Raw genomic sequence first — 24,827 nt, 5'->3', positions numbered from 1 at the left:
CACTCTGTCCCTTCAGGGTTCTGCTGCTCCTGTGACCTGGTGCAAGGCCCAAACCTCCCCTAGCCTCAGCTGCTCCTTCTCTAACGTCTAGACCTTGCTGTGGCCTTTGACACTTACAGGTTCCACTCCAAGCCTCACGTCCTGCCAAGTCACCACTTAGGGGGCCCTGAGCAAGCCCTTGTGACTTCTGCCCTGGCCCACCCAGAGGGAAAGGAGAACACGGAAAGACTTGGGCAGTTCCTGGAAAGCAATATCTTAAGAGCCTTTGGCCTCTTGAGTGGTTTAGTCTGAGAAGCAGACAGATGCAGAAACCGAGACCCTAAGAGGGAACAGACTTACCCATGGACTTAACTAAGCTACCTAAGCCTAGTTAGTGGCAGAGAGGAAATGGGAGCCAATTGCTCTCACTCCAGCTGCTGTTAGAGCCCTAACTGGCCTCTGGGGGAAGCCCTGGGCCAAGCGAGAAGGTTTTAGGATGATTATAAAGCCTTTTGGTGCCAGACAATGATTTTGTGTTTCCAAGGGAGGTTGGAAGAACCTAACAGGCCCCGAATGCTTATTTCTGGGTAATTCTGGCCTCCACTGTTTTCACTGCTTTCCCAGAGGAGATGCTGGACCACATTTCAGGGCTTGGGAAGAGGTCACATCAATATGAGCTGGGCCGCCCTGACCTTGAGCTCCAAATGAGACCCACTTCCACAGCCTGGGGACACCCATGGGGCTGCCCTGCTGCCCCTTCCAGACCCACGACGCCTGCAGCTGCCTGGGACACTCCTGTTGGCCTGGTGACGTGGCACACTCTTCTGTGTGGACCCGGAGGGGAAATCCATACGAACCCATGGCACACGCAGCATCCAGGGAGGGAGGGCTCCTCGGAAGGTTTAAGAGTGGAGGCGTCAGAGGAGGGAATTTTTAGCACACTGACATTGCCGGATCTCTCATCGCCACACATCTTTCTAGTCTGGTCTCTGCAAAACCCAACACCGCTAGACCTGTTTAATCCCACACTTCCCAGCCTCCCCACCACCCAGAGAACCACCAGGACCCTCGCCCTCCCCTTGAGGAAATGCTCGTCCCCTCATCAGGACTCCTGGCTCCCGCTGCCCTCTGACCTCAGCAAATGGTTCCACCTTTCTGTGCCTCTAACAGGGCTCATCCTGGCCTCCTCCCACCCCGCCCCCCGGCAGCTCCTTACTAGCCAGCTTTATCTCTGGTGCCTGTGGGCCACATCACAGGGGCATGGAGCAAAGGAGAGGCACCAGCCACACCTTCCTGGCTTTATAAGTAGCCCCTTCTGTCTGATTAAGGTTTTCACCCCTGCAGATATCCTGAGATTTCGTTCCTCAGGTAGAAGGCAAACAGACCACACAGCCCACCTGACTCAGGATTTGAGGCACCAAGATGCTGTTCCTGCTTTTCTGGAATCAAAACTCACATGCCAGTGTGTAGGGGGTCAGGTGGAGGGAGCGTGTTGGGAAGGGTCTGGAATCGCTTAGACTGGACCTCTACTTTGTCTTGCCATTTCTCAGGCCTGTGACTCTCCTCCTTTCCCCGGGGACCCTGATGCTTTACATCCTCAGCTTGGGGGGTCAGGGAGTGTTGACTGGCAGGGACACAAGAAAGCCTTCTGGAAATGTCTGTATCAGCATATCTAATAGAAATATAATGCAAGCCACATATTTGGTTTTAAATTTTCTGGTAGCCACACCGAAAGTAAAAAGAAATAGGTGAAATTAATTTTAATAATGTTTTACTTATCTCAATATACCCAAAAATTATCCTTTCAGTATACAATCAATGTAAAATATTATTAGTGAACTATTTTGTGGTCTTTTTTTTTTTCATACCAAGTCTTTGAGATCCTGTGTGTATTTTACACTTACAGCACGTCTCAGTTCAGACAACTCACTTTTAAGAGCTGATGTGGCTAGTGGCTATGCTATTGGGTAGCACAGCTCTCTCTCTTGATCTGGGTGGTAGTTACACGGGTGTAGACATACATAAAACTTTGTCTACCTGTATACTAAAGACTAGCGCATTTCACTGTGCATAAATTACACTTCAATTAAAAAGTGTTTTAAAAATCCTCTTCAGGGCTCTGCTCAAATGCCCTTGTTTTCCTGAACCCACCCTGGGTTGGAATTAGCTACTTCCGTTGCACTGTGCTCCTGTTATATTTATTCCAATCTTGTGCTACAGCTGGTTTTTTCTGTGTATGTCTTAACTCATTTTATTATAAGCGCCTTAAGGCGAAGATCATGGTTTGTTCATTTTTTAATTCCCCAAAAGGCCCCTGGCTACGTAGATGCTGAATAAATAAGCATGGTTGAACTGAATCCCCGTTTGTTGTAAACCCCTCTCTGGGCTGGCGGCAGGACGGGCTGGTCATTTGATTCTGTTCTCAGTCCTATTCCAGATGTTGGCAAAGGAAAGGAACAGGAAGAGGAGGAGGAAGATGGCGTGGGACCTTGCCTGCCGGTCACCCCGAGGAACTGCCTTCCTCTCCAGGGCATCAGCGTCCTGGAGAAGCTCGTCAAGACCTGCCCGGTGTGGCTGCATCTGGGTCTGGGCCGGGCAGAGGCGACCAAGATCCTGCACCGGGAGGCGGCCGGGGTGAGTCGGGGCCTCTCCACCTCATGGCCGCTAGGCGGGCACGGCTGTCGGGAGCTGCTCGGGCTCCCACGGAGGTAGCTGCCCTCTGGACAGCTGCCCATTTGCTCTCTTTTCTTAGGTTTTATCAGCTTTGCGACCAGAGCTCAGGAGCAAGCGACTGGTGGGAGGTCTGGTTTCTGCTCTGGGGAGCAGGTGTCCCACTGGGGATGTACGGCTGGCGGGGCCTCTCTGGGCGTATGGGTGCCCGCGGCAGGACTGGCACTTTGAGAACTCAGCCAGGCATCCAGGGACCAGAGAGTATGCAAGCCGGAGGGAACTGAGAAATCATTTTACACCCCCTTATTTTACATGTGAATATGAGGGGCTGTGTGATGGAATCGAAAGTGTTTTGTTTTGTTTTGGAGTCAAGCTCAGTGAGTTGGGAAGTGGCTTAAATTTTCTGAGCCTCACTTTTCTCACTTTGAAATGGGGCCATTAATAGTATTTTCCTCCTCGTGGTGTAAGCATTACAGAGGAAGATAGATGCCACGCACCATGCATTTTCTCTTACGTGCTACTTCCTTTAAATTTTTTTTTAATTTGTTTAATTTTTAAAGTGATACATATAAGTATTTACTGTAAAAAAAAAATATCAAGCTGGACAGAAGTGATAAAGTAAGAAGTAAAGTGTCTGATAAAGGTCTCTGCCACCCACTCTTTTTCACCTAACCTATTTCCCAGAAGTCTTTTTTTGTTTGGGGCTTTTTTAAAATTGAAGTGAAATTCACATAACGCAAAATTAGCCATTTTTTAAGTGCACAATTTAGTACATTCACAAGGTTGTTCAAGCGCCACCTCTATCTAGTTCCAAAACATTTCATCACCCCACTATAAAACCCCGTATCCATTAAGCAGTTACTCCCCATTCCTTCTTCCCCTGGCCCCTGGTAGCCACCGGTCTGCTTCCAGAAGTCATTTCTGCTGGGCGTGTGTGGCGTATCGGTCCATTCATCTTCCGCGCAGACACCCACATCTGTTGACAGCTAGCATTCACCAAGCACTTTATTGTGTTCCGGGCACTGTCACGTGTATTAGCACAGTTTATCCTCCCAGCAGCCCTCTGAGGTAGGTAATACTAATATACCCATTTCACAGAGGAAGTAACTGAGATACAAAGCAGTTATAAGTGACCTCCCCCGGGGGACACAGCGATCGAGTGCCTGAGCTGGCTTTTGAACCCAGGCAATCGGGGAGCTCCCGTGCTGTATCAGACACACAGGTTGTATTTGACCGAGATGGAATTGCATCTTTTAGCCATTTTTTGCTGTTCTTACCTTCAGTGTGGTATGTATCGCTACACTGTGTCCGGGGAATAGTCCAAGCTCCTAAACACAGGGGGCTCAGGTAGTTAGCAGACTAATTCATCTTGGACTAGATAAAATCCATCAAGTCAGCAGTTGTACCTGAACTTTGGAATTACTGGAAATCATGGGGCCTCCCGCAAAGTCCCACAAAGTCCCACAGAGGGTCCTGCCATAGTGAGTGGGGACCGTAGAGGCCTAAAGACCCAGCTGAATCCCTCCGGGGCCAGGGGAGGCCTCCCCCGGGCGTGGAGGCAGGCGCCCTGTGGACCAGCCCAGCCCCACCTCGGCCCCAGGGTCAGCCTGGGAGAGGGTTGGGGTGGGGGGGGGGGTTGGGGGAGGCAGGGAGACCGCATCCTCAAGGAAACAAGATCTGTTGTTTCATTCCTCCCCACCTAAAGGCTTTCAGTTTCGAACTGCCTGAGGCTTTAGAACAGATTATGAAACTGCATAGAAAATAAAGTCAGGGATTCATACCAGCAGGTGTTCCGGGGGGTCGGCATTCCCAGGCTGCAGCCCCGGCTGGTCGTCCACTCCCCTATTAGGATCTGAGGGGATTAGCGTCCCACCCTTCTTGGGAGGATGAAGCTGAGAAACAGGCCCAAGTGCAAGGTTGTGGTGCTGAGGAATGGCCATTTTCTGGACCTTACTTGGTCATCAGGAGAGGTGTGTCCAGGCATGCGTGTAGATGGGGGTAGACCAGACAGTGAGGACCGTCCCGGGAGATGGCAAGTGGGTCTCCAAGGTGAGCTGCACAGGGTGTAAGTCATGCCCACTTTGTCCAAAGGTTCAATACTCTCTTCAAAAAGTTTACGATAAGCCCAACTCAAAACAACAGTAGTGCTTGTGTGTGGAGAATGCTTATGAATGGCAGGCCCTGTACCAAGTGTTGTGTGAGTGTCATCTCATTTAATCCTCGCGATAATCCTGTGAGGCGGGCTCTGCCGTTATCCTCATTTTACTGGTGATGAAACTGTGACTAAGAGGAGCGCCCTCGGGCTTCCCAGAAGCAGACCCCGAGCTGAGGATCTGGGAGGTGACCCCAGGGGACACCAGTGGGGGAAATAAGACAAGGAAGGGAAGGCAGCTAATAAAAGGTATGTGTTGATGCAGTTACCCCTGGGGCAGTGGAGCTGGCTTCTGCTGGGGCACTCTGGGAGCCAGGGTAGAGCACACATCTCAAGGTCATTCTGCCCAGAGGGCTGAGGGAGCTGATATTATCCACTGGCTGCTGATAGCCATTGGTTCCAGGCGATGGGGGATGAGGGTTCATGTTCCAGCACCACCTCTCTGCTCTCAGTATGAGAGGATCTGACTCTGGCCAGAAACAGCCGGTGAGCAAAGTGATGCCAAGCTGGCTGTTGGAAGCAGGACTGGGGTCCACTAAAAAGAGTGGGCAGGGCCCCAGCAGCCTCTACCGCTGGGAGTGAAGTCACCCGCCCAGGGTCACACAGCTAGTGAGTTACAGGGCTGAGATTTGATCCCAGTCTTGGCTAAGCCAAAGCACACCCCTCACAAGGGTGAAGGTTAGTAGCCAGAAAGAAAAAGAAGTAATGTTTTGAGGTCAGTCAATACCAGATGGGTTTGGGTATAAGACACGTTTATAAAGATGGATAAAATCTGGTCTTACCACTGTCCTTTCAGAGGGTCTGGTGGGGGCTTCATGCACGGATATGAATGGGAAGGCCTGGGGAGGGGATGTCTCAGTGCTGGGTAAAAGGCAGGACAGCGAGTGACCTAGAGGAGGCGGGGAGCCTGTCCAGGTGGGCTGATCCGGGCAGACTTCCTGGAGGAGACAGATGCTGAGCTGGGCCATGCAGGATGCATGGGCAGGATTGGGATGGGGGAGCTGAGTGGGTGGATGTGTGATGGAACAGCACAGGCTGAGCCCCAGAAGTGGGCATGAGCTGGGCTGGGGCACACGGGGAGGGAAGAGAGCATGACTGCAGGCATTGGAGCCAACTGGAGTCGCTGGAGGGCAGCACCAAGATGCATTCATTGCCTTGCAATGCCAGCCTCTGGCTCAGGCTTGGGTGCAGAGTATGTCTGGCTTTGGGCATTCGTTAGAACAAGTGAATGAAGGATGGCAGGGAGGATGGGACTGGTTCTGGGGAGCTGGCAAAGCCGGGCCAGTTGCTTAGGGCCTGCCTGCAGTGAGGGACAAAGGTCACGTGGCTGTGTTTACTTTCCAGGTGAGCACACATCACCCAAGACTTTAAGCCTTCATCCCAGGTTCTGTGGCTGCAAGAGGCCCAGACACCTCTTCACCCCAAGTAGGTGGAGGTACCCAGGTCGCTATTTTATAACTCAGGGGCTGAGTATAGAAAACAGAAAGCTTCAGTGTGGGTCCTGAAGTGACACCCTTGTCCAGAGCCTTGAATCTAATCCCAGGAGTGAGACCACAGGCTACTGTTAAGACCGAAGGTGATGGGCTAAAAGAGGTCAGCCGGGCCCTTCCCGCTGTTGCCCCCTTACTCTCCCTCTGAGGCCACAGGGACTGGGTCAGCCCCGAGGACAACAAAATTGGAGGAGATGCACCTTCTGTTCAATTCTCTGCCCTCACACCCCACTCCTCCCCGTGAGCTTCTGTATTTTCAAGCAGAAAGCAAAGCCCTGAAGCTCATGCTCTGATAAAAGACTGGCCAACTTTTACCCAAAGTTGTTCTTTGCATGATCTTATTGACCCTCACAGCGACGTCTGTCTGGTTGGTGTTATTAGTGTCCCCATTTCCAGATAAGGAAATGAAGGCACAGAGAAGTTAAGTCACTTGCCTGAAGTCACACAGCTAGTAAGAGCAGAGTCTGCATAGTGTGATCTTCAGGAGATGCTGGGAAGGCCCTTTGCTGCATAATATCACTCTCATGGAACTGTCTGAAATTCCATCAGTGCGATGGCTTCATCGTTTTTAAGATATAGACACTGGGTAGCCCCCAGGCTCTGAGAGTTCAGAGGGTCCTCAGAGACAACCTGGACCCACCCCTCACGGCACCAGTGAGAGACAGTGCTTCATCATGTCTGGGCCCAGTGGTCAGGAGACTGGAGATCCAGCCCCTTTGTCCCAAATATCTGTATGACCTTGACCATGTCCCACCCCCTCTACTACTCCCCATCTCCTGCAGCCTGCTTCTCTGATAAGGTTCTGGGAACATATTGGCCCATTTTTGATTTGCGTGTATCCAGAGCAAGGCAATCAAAAGCCATCTTTATTCATTCTGCACCCAAATGGTGGGGTGTTTTTTCTTTTAGTTTTATTTTAGAAGTTTTTGATTTATAGAAAAGTTGCAAGGACAGTACAGAGAGTTCCCTTATGTACTTCTCACCCAATTTCTCCCACTGTTAACATCTAACATGAGTATGGTACATTTGTCACAATTAATGAACCAGTATTGATACATTAGTATTAACTAACGCCCATACTTTATTCAGATCTCCTTAGCTTTTACCTAATGTCTTTTTCTGTTCCAGGATCCCATCCAGGGCACCACATCACATACAGTCATAGGTCTCCTTAGGCTCCTCTTGGCTGCAAGTTTCTCAAACTTTCTTCGTTTTTGACGACCTTGATGGTTTTGAGGAGTACTGGTCAGGTGTTTTGTAGAATGTCCCTCACCTGGGATTTGTCAGATGGTTAGACTCGGGGTATGAGTTTTGGGGAGAAAGATCCCATAGGCAATGCACCATTCTCATCACATCATGACAAAGGTTCATACTGTCAACATGACATCACTGTTGATGTTGACCTTGATCACCTGTCAGTTTCCACTGTGAAGTTAGTCCTCTCCTCCCCCTTTCATACAGTTCGCTTCGGAAGGAAGTCACTGCGCAGCCCACACTCAGGGAGTGGGAATTTATGCTCCGCCTACTTGAGGGCAGAGCATCTACACAAACGACTTGAAATTCTTACGCACAAGAGATTTGTCTCTTCTTCCCCATTTATTTATTTATTCGACCACTTACTAATATCGATATAGACTCATAGATAACTTATTTTATGCTTTGAGTTATAATCCATTACTACCATAATTATTTTATTGCTCAAATTGTTCCAACTTTGGCCACCGGGAGCTCTTTCAGTTGGCTCCTGTGTCCCTTTGACATAACCCCATCATTGTGTGTGTGTTTTGATTATTTGTTTGTTCAGAGCACTTCCTTACTTTCTTACACTAAAAGGTGCTCCAGATTGTCTTGTATATTTCTTGCCTCAGTCCTAGGATCAGCCATTTCTCCAAGGAACCCTTGTTCCTTTTATTGGAGAATAATGTTAGAAACCAAGATCTGGCGCTGTGTGTGTTCATTGCTAGTGAAGTGTCATTGCTTCTAGGCCAAGAGGTGGTCTTCTAGTGAAAGAAACCTCTTGTAAGATTGCTTTTTGTAGTGAGGGGTTAGCTCAAGAGTTGCAGTAACCTGAGTTGCAATATGGACCAGCCCACGTTCAAGGCATCTTCCCCTGCTGTGAGACCAAGGAGTACCAGTTACGTCCAATATAGTTTGGCGAAAGCATCGGTGAGACCCCTTTCCTGCCCCTTCAGGGTGCCAGGGCCAGGGAAGAAGGCACAGTCAGCAGGTCTGCTGTGTGCCGAGCACCATCTCTCATCTTTCCAACAGCCCTGCAGAACAGGGGGCAGGCTCTCTATTTTATAAGTGAGGAAACCCAACTCTGACAGTAAGGGGCCTGCCCTGAGTAACATGGCCACTAAGTGATAGAGGGTGATTTGAACCCACCAACTGACTGCTTTCAAAGACTTTTTTTAAAAAAAAAACCACAGTGTCTCAGCCTCATCCCCAGAAATGCTGATTTCTTTGGTTTAGAGTAGGGCTCAGCCATCAGCATGGTTTTAAAGCTCCTTGGGTGATTCTGATGTGCAGCCAGGATTGAGAAACTCCGCTCCATGCCAGGCTACAGCCTCGTTATAAGTAATGGGAAAGGTGGACCACATGTGTCCAGAGGGGGCTTCGGCCACTGGACCCCTGACCTCCACAGGCACTTGTGGTGCCTGGGAAGAACCAGCCATTGCTGTTCCAGCCCTAAAGAGCGTGATTGGAAAATTTCCCCAAGCAACTGGAAAATAGTCCTAAAATAACAAAAGTAGAAAAGCAGACAGCTCTGGATTGTCCAGGCCAAAAAAGGGATAGTAAAAACAAAACCATTTATAGTGTATTTAGCTTTGGGTTTTTGTGTATTTATTTGAAGAGGAGGAGGGGAATGCAGTGGCTGCATAATTCTCTCCCTAAGCATATTTCTGTCCCAGCTGTTACTGAAATCAGTTGGTCTTTCCAAAACCCCTCTGGCTGAAGGTGGATACGGAAGGGCTCCAACCCAGCCAGGGGCTCGAACCTCCTAGATTGCAGTGATTTACCTGTGAAACTAACCCTCATGTAAGCCCCTTGGGGTTTGGGAAAGACCCCAGGACACTGATGCTGGGAGAGAATCTTCTAGAAGGAAGGAGTCCTGGACCCTTTAGTCCCCCTCCTTCACTAGACTGGAAAAGCTAGCTCAGAGAGGGGAAGTGACTTGCCGAAGGGCACAGCAAGCCAGGGTCAGCACTGAGAGGGACACGGTGTCCTGCCTCACAGCCCAGGGATCTGACCATGAACCCACTGTTGTTTCAGGGGGTGGGGGTAGGGGAATCCTAGCTCTTCAAAGAAAACTGGACCCTGAGAGTGGGCATGTCGCCCGTCAGTTTGTACAGCTGGGGAAAGAGGATTCTTCTGCTTTTGGCGAGTTCCTAATCCAGTATATTGGGGGAGCTGACAGAAGGGGAAAAAAATAAAGAGGGAACAGAAGGAGTGGGTGACTCAGATGTCAGCTCAACAAGGCACCAGACGACGTTTGTTCCCATAGAGGAGAGGCGTTGAGTGAGGACACTGGGGCACAGCGAGCTTTGTAGGTGGCCCGGTTAATCGGGGAAGGCTTTCCGGAGCAGTGGCTCAGGGAGGGTCCCGGTGTGAGCTGGGAGCAGGAGGGTGAGTTGCTCCGTTCCTAATAACTCCAGGCAGCCCACAGGCGAGGGTCCTGGAGGTGGACAGAGAAGGCCCCGGCGCCTGGACTTGTCACCTCACGTTCCCTCACTGCTCACCTTGAGCTCATCCTTTCACTCGGGGCTGAGACCTGAAGTCTGGAGCTGCTAGTGAGGGTGTCTTTCCGTGTCCAGGGTGCCTGGTGTCCCACCATCCTGCCTTTCTGAATCATAGAGCCATCCATGAACAGGAGGATGGAAACGCTTCCTCCATACAGCAGGGAGCTCTGAGGCAGGTAGAGACACCATATATTGGGTGCTTATTATATAGCAGGCACTCTACTGAAGTCACCTGGGCAGTTCTTTCATTAATCCTTTGAGGCACTGGGCCTATGGTAGCTTCAGCCATAAGGCTACTGTTGTTTACCTAACGAGAAATATGGAGGTTTGGGGTCTAGGGCTGGTTTAGCAGTTCAGTGATGTCTTCAAGACCCAGGTCCTTTCCACCTTTCTGTTCCTGCATCTTCAAGGTTGGCTTTTGTCCTCTGTTTGTCACCTCATGGTTACAGAATAGCGGCTGCAGCTCCAGCCATCTCACTCATTTAAAAGCAGAAGGTCATGGGCAAAAGGCTTTCTTCTCTTAGGCTCAACCTTTTTGTCAGGGAACAGATGTTTTTCCAGATACCTTATTGGCTACCCCTGACTGTGAGGGAGGCTGGGGAAGGGGGTGAGTGGCAGAGGGGAACAGAATAGCCATGATTGGCTTTGACCAAACAGGATTCATCTCCTGAGGCAGAGTGCACTGCTCCCAGGCCAGAATTGTGGTCAGTTAGCAAGGAGAGGGAGGGGACTGGTTCTCAGGGGGCTAACTCATAGCGACCGTCACAGGCAGGAACTATCATGATCCCATTTTGCAGAGGAAGAAGCAGCCCCAGAGCAGTCACACAGCTCAAGAGTAGCCAACTAAGGACTGAACTCTGAGAGTCTGGCTCCAGAGATTGTGGGCTAAAGTCTTACACAGAAGGGCCCCAAGGCCCGATGCTCTGGACCTTCCCCTTTCCCTCTCTCTTTGCCAGTCCTCTTCCTACACTGTTTTCTCATCTGTACAAGGGGTAAAATATTCTAAACGCTGGGGAGGGAGTTGCTGCAAGGTATCTAAAACCTCTAACCAGGTGCCTGGCATAGAACACATGCTCAGTTTGTGGGTTGGCTGGGTTGGAGGACATGTACTATAATGGTCACAACCCTGATCTGAAGGTCACTGGCCTTGCATTCTTGTCCTGGCTCTGCCACGAACAAATAATGTGATCTCAGGGCGTCTTTTTGCATTTCTGGGTCTTGGTTTCTTTGGCTGTAGAGTGAGGAGCTGGACATACCCGTGGCTTTCAAACTTCCCCGCCAAGCTCTGGGGACCCCTCAACAGCACCTCATAGAAGGAAGAGAGGAGGGGGGTACCCAAAGGATGAGGTCCCACCTCCACATAACCCACAGCTATAGCAAGCATTACCTACTGTGGCATAACGAACCACTCCAAAACCCAGTGGCTTAAAACAGTCAGTGTTCAACTTTCTCAGGATTCTGTGGGTCAGCAGTTTGGGCTGGGTTCTGCTGAGTGGTTCTTCTGCTGGTCTCTCCTGGGGTCAGTCAAGCAGCTGCAGTCATCTGGCCGGCTGGCCAGAGATGGCCTTGCTCACCTGTCTGGCGGTTAGTGCCAGCTGTGGGCTGGGCCTCACGACTCCAGCGGGCTCACTCAGCCTTCTTCACATGACAGCTGTGGTCCAACAGGGTGAGCATGGAAGCAGACATGCCTCTTAAGGCCTAGGCTTAGCACTGCACAGAGTCACTTCTGCTACATTCTTTTTTTTTTTTTTAATATTTATTTATTGGGGCTTCCCTGGTGGCGCAGTGGTTGAGAATCTGCCTGCCAATGCAGGGGACACGGGTTCGAGCCCTGGTCTGGGAAGATCCCACATGCCGTGGAGCAACTAAGCCCGTGTGCCACAACTACTGAGCTTGCGCATCTGGAGCCTGTGCTCCGCAACAAGAGAGGCCGCGATAGTGAGAGGCCCGCGCACTGCAATGAAGAGTGGCCCCCGCTTGCTGCAACTAAAGAAGGCCCTTGCACAGAAACGAAGACCCAACACAGCCAAAAAATAAATAAATAAATAAATAAATAAATAAGTGAAGTTCTTTAAAAAAAAAAAAAATTTTATTTATTTATTTGGTTGCACTGGGTCTTTTAGTTGCAGCAGACAGGCTCTTTAGTTGTGGCTCAAGGGCCCCTTAGTTGCGGCTCAAGGGCTCCTTAGTTGTGGCTCGCAGGCTCCTTAGCTGCGGCTCGCCAACTCCTTAGTTGCAGCATGCAGGCTCCTTAGTTGTGGCATGTGAACTCTTAGTTGCAGCATGCATGTGGGATCTAGTTCCCTGACCAGGGCTCAAACCCAGGCCCCTTGCATTGGGAGCACGGAGTCTTAACCACTGCGCCACCAGGGAAGTCCCCGATACGTTCTTTTGGTTAAAGCAAATCCTAAGGCCACCCTTCCAGGTGCAGGGAAATAGACTCCACCTCTTGATGGGAGGAGCTGTAAAGAATTTGTGGCCATTTTAATCTACCGCATAGGTGAATGATCTTTGAGTCCGTTTTCCTATCTCTTTGTTTGGAAAAAAGATACATAATAATAATCGTATTAATAGTTATCATTTATTTGTCAAACAAGATTATGCAGGTAAAAATCTTAGCATCTGGTTTAGTGCTCAGTAAATGGTAGCAGTCTATAATAATAATAAGTATCATTAAGTGCATGCTCTATGCCCGGCATTTATATATATGACCAGCAATTCTCACAGCAAACCTGAAAGGTGGATATTATTATTCTCAGGCTCAGACGAGGAAATCGAGACCAGAGGAGTAAAAGTAACTTGCCTGCAGACCCACAGCTGGTAAGGAGCAGAGCTGAGATTCGAGTCCCCCTGCAGCTCTAAAAAGTAGGCTGCAGGGGGGTAGAAAGAGAAGTAAGAGGGGCTTGGAGAATTTGCACATGGACCCCCCAAGGGTGCTGGAGAAGGAGCTCTGGGTGGCACACCCAGCCCTTTAGCCCCCTGGGTACTCACCTGCAACAACCATCACGGGCAGCATCTCCTGAGAGGATAAGCAGTGGACACCCGGTGAGGGTAGGGGTGTGATGGGGACACAGGCAGCTCACTCAGATGCCCTTCTCCTGGCACTGGCTTTGGCTGCACTCTGCTGGGTTTAAGCATGGGAGACGCACCTTAATCGAGAACGCTTTGTAGGAGTTACCGCTCTGCATACGTTCTTGCAGGGAGCCGCACAGCGACACTGTTTTTGAGGTGCTGTCTGTGGCTACTTCCTAGAAGGGACCCTGTGACTAGCTGAGGTGCTAAATCTCCCCAAAGGGGAACACGGAACAGACCATCTTATTCCGAAGGACAGTGGCCAAGGCCGACCACTGACCGGGGTTCTGCCCATAGCAGGCACCTGTCAGTGCCCCCTCCCCGACTGCCATCTGGGCGGGAAAGGTCAGAGGACTCCTCTAGCCTCCCTCCCTGCTCCTCCCCCACTAACTCAGCCCCCCAAACCCCCGACCCAGTGCCTTATCTTGGCTTTTCAGATAAGCGCCCCAGGACTTGGCCACAGCAGAAGGAAGTGCTACAGGAGGCTTTGTGGCCATGCTGAAAGGGTGGGTGTTGGACGCTCAGAACTGGGAACCTGAGCCCAGCCTGGGGGACTTTCCACCCCTGTCTGCACCCCTGGCCTGCAGTGAGTAGATAACACAGACTTGATGGCAAGAGATAAGTGAGATGTTCTTGGCGACACCTGGGTCTGCATCTTGCTTCTGCACTTCCTGTTTGCGTGGCCTTGGGTTTATTTAACCTCCCTGTGCCCTGAGTCTTCATCCATCAGAAGGAATGGTAATAGTGCCTGCTTCATGGGGCCGTGGGGAGAGCTGGGTGATGCCAAGCGTTAAGGTACTTGGCCCGGAGCGCAGACGTCAGCCGCTGTTTTCAGCTTCTGGCTCCTTACCCTCCACTGAACCACAGTCTCAAGGAAATCCCTTCTGAGTTTTTTTCACAAGAAACACATGTGGTAGACTGATCCCCAGTTCTAGATGGAGCCCGAGACTGGGAGACTGAGGAATATCAACCAGCCGTGGGGGAGGAGGGTAGAAGCAGATGGAGAATTAATCCTTAGTGAGCATCGCTGGAGACGCGTGTATCCCATTGGGTGCCTTCCTATGCAACGTCTCATTTACCCTTCCGACACGGAGGTGCGGGGCTTTGGTTTCATTTCTTGTTTCTGCTGGGTGGTCGTGGGTGTTATCCCCACTTACAGATCAGAACACTGAGGCTCGGAGAAGCCACGGAATTACCCAGGGCCACAGAGCTCATAGCTGGCTGCTCTGGGCCCTCTGGGACCCCAAGAAGAAATGCAGACTGTGACAGACTGTGACTCTCCCCGCAGCTGGAGGAGTTCCTGTCCGAGGGCTCTTATCTCCTTTCTTTCTCTCTGTGGAACGGGAGGGTGGAGAACGGGGTCCATGTCTCAGTGGAGTGAAGAAGTCCAGAAATAGTTACGTGCTGGGTGTGAAAGAGCCAATTAGACTGCAAGGCGGCGTTGCTGGAGGTCCCAGTTGAGGCTGGCAACCGTGATTTGTCATTGCAGTCACCCTAGAGAGAGATCAGTGGGGGTCAAATAGTCCAGGAAGAAGTTGACAGTCAGTAGAGTAGGCAGTCTATGTTGTACTGCGGCCCTGGCCCTCCACTCGTCTCTCTCTCACTCGATCTCTCTGACAAAAAGTCCGTCCTTATGATAGGTATCCTTATTGTCTTGTTTTATTCTCTTGTATTTTCTTTTGGAAAAATAAATGGTTGGTGGCCTTTGCCTTAATGGGTCATTACCCACAGTTTGAAAAACACTGTTTTCCTTCATGTGCCATTCCTGACACTCAGGGCGGCGAGGGGCCACTCTGCTATGTGCATGTGCTTCTGAACCAGTGACCTGGCTTGCGTCCCTCACACATGTGCCCTACAAAGACAGACACCCCCAGTTTGGTTTCAGTTCAGGAGAGTGCCAGCCTCAGCTCCTTCCCGGTCAGGGTCAAGGATCCAACTTTGCTGTCTGCCTTCCCAGGGGCACCACAGGCTCCCGCTTGGGCCTCACTCCCTGTGCCCGGCTTCCCAGAGTTCCAGCAGGGGGGACCCCGGCGGCAGCCCAGAGTTCCCTTATTCCACGCTCACTCCCACACATGTTCACTCACACACGTTCGCACACTTGCACACACACTCACTATGCTCCTGACAACAGTTCTCTGATACCGGTTGGATGTCCTACAGTTCAATTCAATTCTGACATGACTACCCAAAGCGAACACAGACCCCGTAAGTTAAAGGGAAGGTCCCCAAAAGACTGCTCTCATTGCAGATGCCAGACACAAGTGGGGTCCCTAGGCTCCCAACACTTCTGTCTGACTTGACCACAAACATGACCCCTCTTTAGGTTTGATAATTTGCTAGGAAGACCCAGAAAACTCACTGAAAGCACTATGCTTATGGTGACAGTTTGATTATAAAGGATACAACTCAAGAGCAGCTGAATGTGAGACACACGGGGGTGAGGTTTGGGCTGGGGAGGGGGACACGGAGCTCCAATACCCTCTCCTGATGGAAACCGGGCACGCACCCTCCCCACGTGTCAGTGTGTTCACCAACCAGGAGATAAAATCAGTGCCCGGTGCTTGAACTCAGTCTGCAGTCCCTCTCCCCTTTCCAGGGGTCAGGGTGGGGCTTCGGGTTCCAACCCTCTAGAATTATGCGACTGTCTTTCTGGGGCAGCCCCTCCTTTAAGGTCCCACTTGAGCCGCCTGTTAGCATAAACTCAGGTATGGCCCAAAGGGGCTCTTTATGAATTACTAAAGACCCCCATCACTCAGGAAAATCCAAGGGTTTTTGAAACTCTGTGCCAGGAACCAGGGACAAAGACCAGCTGTATTTTTTATAGCACCCACGGGCTTATTCTCACACACACACACTCATTCTCTCTCTCTCATACACACACACACACACACACACACACACACACTCCCTCACACATGCTGGGTCCCATGGACCTGATGGGTAGGAGGCAGCTCGGCCTTGGATCTCTGAAGAGGAGCCAAAGTGACCTCTTTTCTTGGAAAGACGCGTTCCTGGGGGCCGTCCGGGTCCAGGTGGGCGCATCAGCTCAGTGACGCTGCCGCTCGCAGCGCACGAGGCTGTGCGGGGAGGAGTGCAGAGAAGCGTCTAGAGGAGAGCTGGCCTCCCGCTGGGTCCCCTAGGAGGGCCGTCCTTCCAGGTGGGGCACCAGCACCCCCGCCCAGCTCGCATTTCTGCCCCAGAAGCCTCTCTCCCGCCTTCCTCTATCCACTGGGTTCTCAGGCTCTCTCCACCCTGCCCTGCAGGCAAACTCATTTCTGACCACGGTTCAATGGCTGATGGGTGCGTTGTGTCCCTGCTCCCAAGAGGCACACTCACGGAGAGCAGAAGCTGAATCCAAGAGACTGCCCTCTGTGGGCTGGGTGCAGGGCAGCCGAGGGCTCAGGATCTAGAGCTGAAGGGCCTGAGCTCAGATCCCAGCTCCAGCATTTACTAGCCCTGTCGTCCTGGGCATTACCTGCCTCTCTGTACCTCAGTTTCCTCATCTGTAGGATGGGGATAATAACAGCAGCCCCTCTCATATGAGAGTTAAGTAAGATCATGGAATCTAATGAACTGGGGTTAAGGCTTGGGTAGAGGAGGGAAGCAATATGTGTTAGCTGCTACTAGTCAATAATAACAATATTATTATAATGTTTTATTAACAATTATAATGACATTGTATTAACAATTATAATACTGTAGCAATATCATAATAATAATAGTAATCAATAACAATGGCGGGGAATTCGGAGCATCACCCAAGGGGTGGCAGGACAGTGTGCCTTGGCGGGGGAGGGGGAGAAGCGCCACCTCTGTGCTTCTCCAGAGCCTCTCACGCTTGGGGCCACATCCTCTGGAGGCCCCAGTGGCCCTGCTCCCCAGTCTTCTCTCAGCATCTTTGGCCAGACTTCCGGTCTTCCACACTGTAGACCGGGCTCTTGGAGCCTGAGTGGGAATGGCTTAGACCCCTCGTGGGGACGAGGGTGGAGGGGAGGGGGGACACCGTGACCAAGTCCTTTCTCAGGAAAAGAAGGAGTGACCCTTCCTGGGGGGAGGACCAACCCTCTCTCTCTTCCCCAGGGGGAGCTGTGCCCCAGGAGGCTGGGGAGATTCCAGAAGGTGTCTGTCATCACCCAGAAGAAGGGACGAGCCTGGGTGGGGCCAGTGGAGACTAAAAAGAACCTTTTAAAACCACAGAGTCTGTGAAAGGAATCAGGGGTCCCCTCCCCCTGATGGCCGTGGGGAGGGCGCTGCCCTGGGGCTGCTGTGGGTGTAACAGTGGAAAACTTCAGAGTCACAATCCCCGTAACCGAGCAGAACCATCGTCCAGAGCAGAAGAAGTAAAAGTGAAGCGTCTATAAACGCCCTGGCTCTGGTTTAGACTTCGGGTAGTGCTGGGTTACTAGAGCACAGATAGGTCCCTGGGGCTCAGAAGCATCGTTTTGTTTTTGTTTTTGTTTTTAATTTGTTTATTTTTGGCTGTGTTGGGTCTTCGTTGTTGCACGTGGGCTTTCCCTAGTTGCGGCGAGCGGGGGCTACTCTTTGTTGCGTTGTGTGGGCCTCTCCTTGCAGTGGCTTCTCTTGTTGTGGAGCACAGGCTCTAGGTGCGCGGGCTTCAGTAGTCGTGGCACGAGGGCTCAGTAGTTGTGGCTCGCGGGCTCTAGAGCGCAGGCTCAGTAGTTGTGGCGCACGGGCTTAGTTGCTCCGCGGCATGTGGGATCTTCCCGGACCAGGGCTCGAACCTGTGTCCCCTGAATTGGCAGGCGGATTCTTGACCACTGCACCACCAGGGAAGTCCCAGAAGCATCATTTCGACTAGAGTAAACCCACAGGAGAAGAAAGGGCAAGTCCCTCCCTGGGCAGGATGTATAGAACAGAGAGGGGCTGCAGAGCGTGGGGTTTGGCGCATGGGCACCAGCATCCAGGGCTGAATCCCAGCTCTGCCCCTTTCAGCTGTGTGGCCTTGGCCAGGCAGAGCCTCCAGGGTATGTCCTAGGGGCCAAGCCCATATGGGTATTTCCTCAGTTGATCTTCACACCAGCCCGAAGAGCCAGGTCCTGTTAAGGTCAGAGAGCGCCTCAGTTTCTTCATCTGTGAAGTGGGGATAACAGCAAAACTCACATCACAGGGTTATTGAGAGGACCAAGCAAGTGAATATATGCAAGGTATTCATAACAGTTCCTGTCAAAGAGAAAGCTGTGTATATTAGTTATTAGTTATTTTTGTTTCCACGGGGGAAAAATAGTGTGAATTGACTAATATCTATGATCGTTTCCAGCAGCCTCCCCCAGGGCATACGTGCTGGCGTGTGAGTTGAAATTCAACCCGTCCATTTGAGCTTTTCCAAGCGTGACCCTGGATCACTGCCTGTACCAGATTCAGCTGATTCCAGACCCGCTCCCCTCCCCCAACTAACCAGCATCTCAAGGGGCGGGACTCAGGAATCTGCACTGATTTAGTTGACCCCCCCCTCAATGGACAAATGAGAAGTTGAGACCCAAGGAGCCAGGGCACATGGGCCACGTGACACATGGCTCTTGGGGCAGAACCCCTAGTTCTACCTCGGGATGCTAGACTCCCCCACCTTGCCTTTTTGTTTCTGGAACATTCCAGATGACTTCCATCTCACTCTTGTCCTTCTAAATAACCTCCCCCCCAAATCTTTGACTCATGGAGTTCCCCCTTCCTCCATTGCAGACGTTCCTGGTCTGCCGGGACAGCAGCTTGAAGCACCTGGTGCTCTGTGTCCACTTCCCTTCCCCAAACGAGAGCTCATCCGCGGTGCTGGAATACACCATTAAAGAAGAAAAATCGAGTGAGTACCATGTCCCCATTCTGCCTGCAGCCACATGGCAGCAGCAGATGCTACACCCTGTAACCACAGACACTCCTCCCAGGCCAGAAGGGTCTAAAATTAGAAGAAGGGGGAAAGCTTTCATCTGCTGAAGTTATTTGGCCCGGTTTGTTTTGAACTCGGTTTATCACTCAAAGTCAATGCGAGTTTCCACTCACCCATGTCACAGCTTGATGGCTTTGCTTCCTCAAGGCCTCTATGAAGTTTCCTCTTGTTAGGTCATGGTGCAGAAAGGGAAGAAAAAGAGAGGACATGTCTGGGCCCCTAGGTCCTAGTGACAGTTCAGCACACACTCAGACCATGATCTTGGACAAGTCACTGAACCTCTCTGAGCCTCGGTTTTCTCATCTGTCAAATGGATATAATAGTCACTTCCTGTCTGTATCACAGGGCCTTTGTGAGGGTCAAATGGGCAAGCACTTTGAAAGACAAAAATCCTGTGTGTGCCCAGGGCTGCCAGGAGCAGGCTTGAGCCTCCATGGAAAAATGTTTGGGGACCTCCAAACAAGGGTGGGTTTGTACGCAATTGAAAGGGTTTGGGCTTCCGCCTCCTCTCGTGAGCCAAGCCAGGTATTAAGATCCAAAAAGCTTGTTGGAAGAATCTGTAGACTATTCCAAGCACCGGCTTAGATCCTCTTACAAATGGATCCAGGGATGTCAGAAGCTTTTTACTCTTGGTTAGCCGCAGAGTGACAACATTTAAAGACGGTAAAATATTTAAGTATTTTATAAATATTATAAGTATATAATAGAAACATATACTTTAATCATATATTTGCATAATTAAATGTTATATAAATATAATAAATATTTTAAAAATATTTATTAAATATTTTAGGGTGCTTGTTTCTCAAGAGACACTTGTGCCCGACACTGGGAAGATGCAAAGATGAAAAAGACAGAGCTCTGGCCTCAAGGCTCTCCCAGTGTAGTTGGAGGGTGGGGGGCAAGGTGGGTGGGAGAGACACAGACCTCAACACTTGCTGTGCAGTGTGACAGATGTAAGTGCACAGGGACCTCTGGCCGAGGGGCACAGAGGATGCAGACCATGGTGGGAAGGATTCCGGGAGGGTGTCAAAGAGCAGGGAATACAGGCTGGCTCCAGAAGGGTGAGGATATTAGTTCAATTAAATGCTGCTTTTCTAGCTCCAGAGGTGGAGGAGAAAGCAAAAGCAGGGGCAGTTTCCTGTTCTTGCCATACACTGAATGGGTGAAACAGTTCACTCATTCATGTATTCAACAGTTGATTATTAAGTGTCTGCTCTGTGTCTCAGGAGCTGTTCTACCATGGGGGACACAGCAGGGAACAAAACACAGTCCCTGCCCCTGAGAGAGGAGACAATAAACAAGTGTGGAGAGTCATGCTATGGAGAACATGTAAGTGGGAAGATTAGCCAGCTGTTGCAATAACAACAAAAAATGTAATGGGTTAAACCCAGAAGGGGCAAGTTTCCCAATCATGTGCAAGATTCCTGGTCAGTGGGGAAGGCTCATTCAGGGACCCCATCTGGAGCACGCAGCCCCCAGTTTCCTGTGGTTGACTCCATGCCATAGGCTGGAAGGCGAAAGAGGAGGCTTGTGGGCGGGTCTTACCTCAATGCCTGGAAGTAGGTGTGTCACTTGTGCTCACATTCCATTGGCTAGAACTTGCTCACATGGCCACACCCAACTGCAAGGGAGACTGGGAAATGTGGTCCAGACACCTGTCCAGGGAGGCGCAGAGGGCCTGAATCTTGGTGAACCGCTCGGAGTCTGCTCTCTGGGTAAGGCGTAAGGAGCATGTGGGGTTGTTAATTTATACAGCAACCCTTAATGACTCCCGCCCTACAGCATCCAGCAGGGAAGACAATGTAGGGATCTCAGAGAGGAAGGAGAGTGTTACAGTTTCCCCAGACCAAATATGTAGCGCCCTCTGATGACTGCGGAAGGGGTGAGGTTGCTTGGGGCACCTGGGGCTGCACAGACCCTGGGTGTGCTTTTGATCTCCTGGGAGAAGAGACAGGCATCAGCCTGTTCTGCTTCTGGTCTTGTGCAGTCCTGCTACTTATTGAGAGTAGCCAGGCTCTCGGGGACTTGGCTGCCCAGACACCAGGTGTCTACAATCCTTTAGAAGTCCAGGAGCCAGTTGTGCTCTTGAACTTCAACACTAACATTAGGAAAGTCGCTGAAAGTGGGGAGTAGCATTGTGCCGAGCCTGTTGCACGCCAGCACGTGCTCTGGAAGTGGGAGGAGGGAGCGTTGCTTCAAGGGCAGGCTGACCAGGGAGGCTTCCTGGAGGAAAAGGGAGTTGGGCTGGACTGATGGAACATCTGGAAGTTCTGCTTTCCTCCTTTGCCCCTGTGCTTCTTTCTCCACCTCCCTGCCCCATCTCCAGGGTAATCTCTTCTAGGTCTGCCCAACCCAACGACAGCCTGGCTGCCCCAGGCTTTTGGAACTTGGTCAGGAAGCATGCACAAGCTCTATCTACCCCATGGAACCAGGATGTCACGTCTGGTCATGTGTCTCATTTCTGATTAGGAGCCCAAGGAATAAACCAAGGTGTTCGGGATGGAGGAAGCTTCCTTCCCTAGTTTCATGTCTTCCTCCCATGTGGTAGAATCCCATTTTCCATTTTTAAACCTTTAAAAATTTATGCTCAGCTTAGCTGAAAAGAGCAAACCAAACATCCTTCGTGAAACATAACTGTTCCAAATCACGATTCGTGTCCATTCACTGTGACTACACAGATGCCGTAAGTTTGCATGTGTTTCATTTCGCTTTTTTTATTTTACTCCACTGGTCCCCAAACCTCAGACCCCTGAGATCTGCCCCCAGAGAAACCAGACAACAGCAAGAAAGCAGCAGATCGTGTGTTTCTTTGCCATGTTGCTTCGCTGCTTCAACCTTTGTGCTGCCTTTCTGTTCAGTACCAGCCTCCTTAACATGGTTTTTGAGCATGGACCATGGAAGCCACACAGCCTGTGTCGGATCCGAGCTCCGCCTTTTACCACCTGTGTGGCCTTGGGCACCTTGCTTAACCTCTCCAGGCCTCTAAGATGGGGGTGATAATGGTGCCTGCCTCGCAGGGTGCTGGAAGGAGGAGTTAGTGTGTCTGAAGTGCTTAGGGTGGTACCCAGAGCACCACAGAGGGTTATAATTGTGTTGTTGTTATTGCTGTTACTATTGAGCCTCCTGCAGGGTTAAAGCAAAAGGAGGAGCGCAATAAGCCTACACACAGGGTTCCAAGGCTCTGGGTAAATCGCAGCCCAGCATGTGGGGCCTGCCTCCTAGTCCCTCATGGGAGGAAGGAGCCACCAACTTCCTGAGTCCTCCCGTGGCCATGGTAGCTGCAGTGGGGGGATGGCCTGAGGAGGAAGCGGGCAAGGGAAAGGCCCAGAGCCTGGAACCGGGACCTTTTGCTGGGGTTCCCCACACAGAGCTGTGGTGAAGGAAGGAGACAAGGGGATCCCCCAAAGCGGGTGGTCAGCCTCATCTGTGACCCCACTCCGTTTGCTCTGACAGGGGAAGACCCGCGTGGACCACCTCTGTGCTTCTGTGTGCTTGGGTCATCCTCTAGTTCCTTGTGAAGAGTTTCTTGGCAAAACTCTGAACCAGTCAGCTCAGGCTAGTTATGCTGCGGTGACAAACAGCCCTGCCCTGCAGTGGGTTGTACACACACAGCACTGCACACACAGTAATGTGAGTGTACTTCTCACTCACGTCACCTGTCAGCTGAAGCTCTCTACAAAAACATTTCACTCTGCAATCCGGGCTGAAAGAGCAGCCCCCAGCTGGGGGCAGAGGGAAGGGAGAGAGATGGCAGAATTCCAGGATGGGAGCCGAAAGGGTTTACTCAGAGGTGGCAGGTGTCACTTCCCATCACATTTCAGGTCAGGTCAGATGGCCAGGTCAGACTCAATGGGATGGAAAGTATGATCCTCCCGCCAGCATGTGACTAGCAGGGAGGGGTAGCGACTATTTTGAACAACTATTACCGTCTACTGCATCCCCGATTCCCTTCTGTGCTGCACCAAGGTGACAAGAAGGCTTTGCGCTGTCTGGGTCACCACTTAGCTTCATCAGGGACCCTCAGAGGCCAGATGTGTGTCTGGCGGGTGGGGGCAGAGAACCGGCAGAAGAGACATTGGCTCAGGAGGTACAGGAGACGAAGGAGCGGGACATGGGGTAGATGGAGGCTAGTCCCGCCTCCAGGCTCAGCCCTGCCCCTTTATGGCTGAAATTAGCCACCTGGCTGGGGGACACTAGCTACTTCCTCGTTAATCTGCACCCTTGAAGATTGTGGCAATGACACATTCATGGGATGGCATCTTTCTGCTGGCCACCAAATAACAGAAAACCGGTTGGCCCCATCTGTAGAAGAGGAGCTACGAGACAGCGGCGGATGGTGTGGTCTGGCCCCTGCAGGAAGTGACTGCCTGGCACTTGGCCTGAGCCACTTGGCCGAGTTTCGGGGGGCAGCCCCACTTCACTCCCTGCCTATTCCCTATGCCGGACTGACCCCTGGCTTTAGAAAGGCTGGCCTGTCGAACTCAGTTAGGATTTCTTCTTGCCCTGAGCAAATCTCCCACTCTTAGGGCTGAGGTTTTAGGCCAGGTAGTTGAATCGGATGGATACACTTGCACTTGGGAACGGGGCCCACCTCACGGGCACACGCGGTGAATGTTGTGCTGATTGGTGCTGATGATTATCACCGCTGGACTGGGGGGAACTTTTAAACCAAGGAGGGGAGAAATTCTAGATGAGTCCTCCTGGGCAGTAGAGATCTGTATGTATAAGAGGGCAGAGGGTCACCCAAATTGCCTTTGAGGTCCACACGGGAGATTTGCTTTCTGTGCTCTTGGGTTTGACCCTTTCACCAACTGACCCATTATCCTAGAATGAGATTTAACCTGTATTTGGACCAAAATGTATTAAGTCCATAAAAAGGTAAGGAATGATTATTATTGAAGTCAGGGTTGGTGTGGAGAAGGCAAGCTCTTGATATTTTATCAGGGAGCAAGTATTGCCTCGTGAGTGAGTCTTGTGCTGTTGTCAATGCAAACGTCTTTTGAGAGCATGAGCTTTGGAAAGGATGACAGTTCTAGGTTTTTATTCTGTCCCTGTCACCTTCCAACATCAGGCAAGTTACTTAACGTCTCTGTGCTTCGGTTTCCTCATCTGCAAAATGGGAACACCTGCAACACAGCTGTTGGAGGATTGATGAGTCAACTCAGGTAGGGACATGGGACAGTGTTGCCTGGCACAGAGGAAGCACTCAGCATCGTGCTATTGTGACTTAAACTAAGAAATATATCCTTGGTCTTCATTCCCTGGCACAGAGCTCCTAAAACCTTTGAAATTTCCTAAGTGACAAGAGCCATAACTGTGTCTTGAGATTCAAAACAAGCCCTTTCAACCACACCTGAGTTCATGTCCCTGTGGTGACTTCTGGAAAGTGCCTAAGGTTGGGGGCTGGTTGCCAGGGAGACCAACCCTATGATTGGAGTGTTGGAACTTTCGGTCCCACCCCCAGCCTCTGGGAAGGGGAGAGGGGCTAGAGGTTGAGTCAATCACTGATGGCCAGTGATTTGATCAGTCATGTCTGTGTAATGAAGCCTCTGTAAAAAACCCAAAAGGACTGGATTCAGAGAGCTTCCTGTTGGTGAACACATGGAGACTGGGGAGACTGATGCGCTCAGAGAGCACGGAAGCTCTGCACCCCTTCCTGCGTACCTTGTCCTATGCATCCTTTCCATCTGGCTGTTCCTGAGTTATAACCTTTTATATAAACCACTGATCTTGTGAGTAAATGGGTTTCCTGAGTTCTGCGACTCACTGTAGCAAATTAATTGAACCCAAGTGGTTGGAACCTCCAGTCTGTAGCCGACTGG

The 24,827-nt window shown here is 51.0% G+C and overlaps 1 protein-coding gene across 3 annotated transcripts in view; it reads left to right on the top strand.

Annotated features, from left to right (window-relative positions):
• The window catches only part of RIN3 (Ras and Rab interactor 3), a 120,847-nt gene that overhangs the window by 34,063 nt on the left and 61,957 nt on the right, over window positions 1-24,827 (top strand). For all 3 annotated transcript variants that reach the window (XM_068541391.1, XM_068541383.1, XM_068541400.1), the window contains exons 2-3: window positions 2,406-2,613; window positions 18,801-18,918. In XM_068541391.1, coding sequence (XP_068397492.1) covers window positions 2,406-2,613; window positions 18,801-18,918 — 326 coding nt within the window. The remainder of the gene's footprint in view (window positions 1-2,405; window positions 2,614-18,800; window positions 18,919-24,827) is intronic.

Source organism: Eschrichtius robustus, chromosome 1 (genome assembly GCF_028021215.1).
Source record: "Eschrichtius robustus isolate mEscRob2 chromosome 1, mEscRob2.pri, whole genome shotgun sequence".
Lineage (NCBI taxonomy): Eukaryota > Metazoa > Chordata > Mammalia > Artiodactyla > Eschrichtiidae > Eschrichtius > Eschrichtius robustus.
Note: the sequence above shows the minus strand (reverse complement) of the source record. Positions and strands in the feature narration are given on the sequence as shown.